This window comes from Muscardinus avellanarius (genome assembly GCF_963383645.1).
Source record: "Muscardinus avellanarius genome assembly, chromosome: 1".
NCBI lineage: Eukaryota > Metazoa > Chordata > Mammalia > Rodentia > Gliridae > Muscardinus > Muscardinus avellanarius.
In genome coordinates this window covers 147,682,660-147,688,017 of record NC_137786.1, presented here as the reverse complement: position 1 = coordinate 147,688,017, position 5,358 = coordinate 147,682,660, and the positions used below count along the sequence as shown (strand labels likewise).

At 41.3% G+C, this 5,358-nt stretch overlaps 1 protein-coding gene across 1 annotated transcript; it reads right to left on the bottom strand.

Moving 5' to 3' along the window:
* Window positions 1-226: 226 nt before the first annotated feature.
* Window positions 227-1,809, bottom strand: MSANTD4 (Myb/SANT DNA binding domain containing 4 with coiled-coils; the record flags this gene model as incomplete). Its single annotated transcript, XM_080698827.1, has 2 exons — window positions 227-802; window positions 1,348-1,809. The coding sequence occupies 2 exons, from the start codon at window positions 1,807-1,809 to the stop codon at window positions 227-229; spliced, it is 1,038 nt and encodes a 345-aa protein (XP_080554953.1).
* Window positions 1,810-5,358: the final 3,549 nt, after the last annotated feature.

The window sequence follows — 5,358 nt, the reverse complement described above, 5'->3', positions numbered from 1 at the left end:
AATCTTCCGCTAGTGTGTTTATGCTAGAGCACAGAGTTTTTATATGATATACTACTTAAGCGTATAGTTACCCACATAAAACTATCTTTTTCCTATTGAAAACACTGACATTAAACAGGAAAAAAAAAAAAAAAGAAAACATAGCTAACCAGCAACCACCTTCGTATCACCCGATATGAGAAAGCCTACGGTCCACAACCATGTGCTAAAGGGAGACCTAGAGAAATCACTGCAAGTGTCCTTCCTTCTGAATTCGAAGTCTCTCTTTCTCCACTTGCAACCGTTCCTTTTCAATCTGCAGCTTCTCCGATTCGAACTTCAAAAACTGCAGCCTGTCTTTTTCCAGCTGCAAGCGCTCTCGCTCAAGTTTTAACTTCTCCGTCTCTATGTCCTGTGGCTGAAGTATGGACTTTTCTCCTTGGCCTAGTTCATTCTCCAGAGAGGGTTTCTCGGAGCTGACGATCTGTAGCCTCAACTTCTCCCTCTCGATCTGCAAGCGCTCCTTCTCCAGCTGAAGCCGCTCGTGCTCCAGATCCAGATGCCGCAGCCTCTCCTTCTCTATCTGCAGGCGCTCCTTTTCTACCTGCAGCCTTTCCGCCTCGATATCCAGCCGCCGTTTTTCCAACTCTAGTTTCTGTTTCTCTATGTTAACCAGCAAATGGGGCTCATCATAGGCAGACCTGGACGGTGTTGAGTTAAGGGTGAAAAACTCATCAATGTGGGGGAAGTCCGGAAGTTCATTTTCCCTCCTGGTATCAGGTATGACGGATGACAACATTTCTTCCTCTTCCTCTATCTCAAACTGAGAGAAAAGACAAAAGTGATCATCAGTATTTAGTTCTACTTCATGGTCGTCACTATGTCCAAATAGCTCTGAAAGGCTTTTTGTATTGCCTGAGCACAGAAAACCATTTAATTTGAATTGTGAAAGCCATTTACATTGAGTTAACTGATGTCAATAATAGACACAATTGAGCTAATGATGTAAAGAGAAAACAAACAGAATGATCTTATTATGTACTCTCTTTAAGTAAGCTTGAAAATCTGAGAACTTTTTTTTTTTCCTATGATACTAGAAACTGAATCCAAGGGCATTCTACCTCCAAGTTACACTCCCAGCTTTTTTTATTATTCGTTTTGAAACAGGGTCTCACTAGGTTTCTGAGAGTCTCGCTACTTGCTGAGGCTGTCCTAAAACCTACGATCCTCCTGTCTCAGCCTCCCAAATACTGGGATTACAGGTGTGCATCACCAAGCCTGGCTCTGAGAACTTCTTAACTGCCTCTGAAGTATAAACTCCCACATCAAAGTTGGAAAAGAAAAAAGCTGTCACGGGCTAATACTTACTTCAGGACTCTGGGGATCCCTTTCTTCCTCTTCCACTTTGACCTCTGTCAAGGATCCACCTGCGTCTCTGAAATCTGCCACAGTTTGCCAGTCAAAATTTGGATCATTTCGAAATCCAATCTTTTCATCTATTTCTTCAGTGAGAGAGTCATCTAAATCTGACGAGGGAAGAGGAAACCCCGAGCCGACCAGCTTGATGTTGGCCTTCATCCTCTTTCTCTTCATAAGAGCTCGCCAGTCAAGGTACCTTCGCTTCACTTCTGTGCCCGTCCTCTGCTCCCCCTCTCCTACTGCGTTCACACACTGGGCGATCTCCTCCCAAGCCATCCGCTTCATCACGTTTATTGTGGTGTTCAGCTGCTTGGAGAAGATGACTTCTTTCCTTTTGGTGATTTCTTTCAGAAGGGTCTGCGTTTCTTGAACGCTAAAGTTGCTTTTCCTTTTCCTTTTCAACTGCTTCATGTTTTCAAACTCAAAGTCCTTTTGGCCACAAGAGAAGATGTGAAAAGAACTTGAGGTGTGCTGCAAAGCACACAGCCAGCGACAATGCCTTGTTGGCACTCAGTTCCAACCTCTGAGCTTTTGGCTCACCTAGCAGTGGAGGCAGGCTGTCCGCTTCCTGGAGGGGAAAAGCAAAGTGAAGTCAACCAGCCTGCAGCTTCTGCAACATAGTTCAACCCAACAAGCAATATCATTTTAAAAACCAACAAACCATAACCCTCCCTCTAAATATGGCTCAAAACCGTCTACTCCTCTTTGCAGACACCACCACAGTCCAAGTCCCCATCTTCTCACCTGGGATACTGCGATGATTCCTATGTGCTTAAACTCTTCTCCCACTCCCTACCGCTCCAGCACCTTCTCCCACTACATCACTCTGTCTCCTCCAAGTACAGTGGCCTTCTTTTCAATTCCCTCTTCCTGTCGAGCTCTTCCCCTGTCCAAGGCCTTTGTCCACACCCTGTTCCCCTGCCTAGAGAATAGACTACTTCCTTCTCAACCTACTCAATCCCTCTTTATCCTTCAATTCAGATTAAGCATCTATTTCTCAGCAAAGCCTTTCTGACATGTCGAATTGCTTTGGCATGAAGTCTGTTGTAGTTTTCCTTAAGTTTACACTTGTGCTAAAGTACAGCCCAGAGTGTCACTTTCCCACTTCACTCAAGGTTTCTTCAGGGCATCACATTTCTGCTCACCCTCACCTCATTAAGGCCTAGCAGAATGTCTGGCACATGGCAAATCCACCATAAATACACATGGAATGAATGAGTTGATTTGTCAAAATAACCACTAGTTTGAGATATCAAAAAGAAAAGAGAAGCCGGGCGTTGTGGCACACGCTTGTAATCCCGCACTTGGGAGGCTGTGACAGGAGGATCGCACTGGTTCAAAGCCAGCCTCAGCTACTTAGTGAGGCTTTCAGCAACTTAGTGAGACCCTGTTTCCAAATAAAATATATTAAAAAAAAATAGGACTGGGAGTATAGCCCGAAGGTAGAAAGCCTCTGGGATCCACCCCCTAACTAAGAATACAACTTTACATAATATAATCTGTTTAAAGAAATGAGAATCCCCCATATTTTACTACTTCACAAATTAAAATTCATTTTTAGAAACCCTAAGCTTAGAATAAAACCTGAAATAATGAAAAGGATACAACAAAATTAGAGGGGCAATATAAAACTGTAAGGATTTCCCCATCTACCTAAGTATTTAAAAAAATTATCAATTAAAACAAAAAAAAAGTTGGGCATAGTGGCGCACACTTATAATCCTAGTACTTGGAAGGCTGAGATAGGAGGATCACAGGTTCTCGGCCAGCTTAACCTACTTAGTGAGGCCCTCTACAACTCAGTGAGATCCTATTTCAAAATAAAGAATAATAATTTAAAAAAAAATAGGGCTGGGGGTGCAGTTCTAAGGTAGACTGCCCCTGGGTTCTGTACCACAAAAAAAAAAAAAAAGAAAAAAAACCTCCCAAAATTTAGATTTCTGAATCTTTTTAAATGAGCACACATTTCTTGATTTACCATTGCAATTCTGTGCCTCAAAATGCTCCATATATTCCCCTTCCCTCAAACCAACCCCAATGAAAGCCTGTAACAGGAAACAAAACCAGGTTGAATGGTACATTTGTTTCTAATGCTTTTAATTATCTGCTTTTCTTTGGAGAATTTCTCAAAAGTACTTCATAATGTTCTGGGCCACTTATATTGCAGGGCTGATGATGATAAAGGCAAGTAGAAAGATATATTTGCAGTCTCTATTAAATAAATTTAATAACATTAATGTAGCAGTGTGTGTGTGTTTGTGTGTGTGTGTATGTGCTGATGAGGATTGACTGCAGTAGCATTCTGCCTCCGAGGTATACCCTAGCCCCAGAATCTTGTTAGGTTGTTGAGAGTCTAAGTTGTTAAGGATGATCTAGAACCCCAGACCCTCCCATCTCAGCCTCGCAAGTACTGGGATTAAGGTGTGTGCTACCATATCTGGCTCATGTAGCAAATTTTTAGTATAATTTCTGAGTGGGAAGAATGTTCTCATAAGCATTCCGTTTAAGGCCAGGCATGGTGGCGCACGCTTGTAATCCCCGAATTGGGAGGCGGAGACAGGAGGATCGCGCAGGTTCGAAGCAAGCTGGGCTGGCTTAAGAGACCCTGTTTCCAAATAAAAAAGTATAAAATAGGTCTGGGAGTGTAGCCGGGAGGTAGAAGGGCTTCCAAGAACCCCAGTACCACAAAAAAAAAAAAAAGAAAGAAAAAAAAAAAAACAAGCATTCCTTTTAGATCCAAAACAATGTTTCTCCAATTTCTAGACAATGCTTCTGGGTCATCAAAGAGGTTATCTGAAACTTGATAGAAAGGTGAACTTCTCAGTTCCTACACCAGACTAATTGAATCTGGAACTCTAGGGATGAGACCCAGCAATCAGTGTTTCAATAGCCCTCCAGTGTTTCAATAGCCCTCTAGATGACTATAGTACAGGCGAAAGTTTCAGAATCTCTGTGCAAGACCCACATCAATGAAATTCTTCACACAACAGGTTCTCTTGCCCACCTGACTTCAAGTCTTTCTCTACCATAACTGGCTGGTGGAATATAAAACACAACAAAATCCTCACTACAACAGACCTGAGAAATGTTTTGCTGTTTAGCCTTTGCATTAGAGGAAGGCACTTTAAAGAAGTTGGAATCGATGTACAGTCCTGAGTTGGAAACTTGACTTTTCTCCTACAAGTCATCTACTAGAAAGGCTGTAGTGTATTACATAGCATAGCATATATAGCTTTTTAAATATTGGTTCAATTGAGAAGAAAACATAGAGGCTCTTAGGAAATAAAGGGATACAATGGGAAACAAGGGCTCAGGAAGAGTAAGGAATACACACAAACCATGTTTTCTGACTTCAAATTCACTTGACGATGACTGCTATAAACCGTAGCCTATAGAATGAGAAGATGGGATTGGACTGCTGGTTCTTTCCAGCTCTATTACTGTATGGTCACAAATTTTTTCTGCCAAACTGAAGAAAAAAAATATTAAATATTCATAAAGTTCTAGGACCTATTATTATTTAACCCTCTCCACAGCACTGTACTAAAGATAGCAGCATACCTATTTTTAAAACAAGATTGCGGTTAATGTACATACAGCTAGTTAAATTATAGCACTTACATCCAGGTTGCCTATGTCGCATCTACCTCGACTTTATTAGTTCTTGAGATAGCTAAAATCAAAAATGTGTTGCTGCTGCATTTTAAGATACCGCTGAGCCGATTTTCCAAAGGAGCTGATTCATATCTATTTGAAATGTTCAGATAAAATTACACATGTAGGCAGAAAAATTCCTCAGTTTCAACCAGTTATATTTCCTCTACTGTGTATTAAAGTAAATTAAAATAGAGACCAGACCTGAAGAGTTTCTGAGTACACAAAGCCAGTTAGAACTTGTAAGTGTCCTTAACTTTGTTAGATTTGCAAATATACGTGAAAAAGCTTTAGCTACTACTTGTA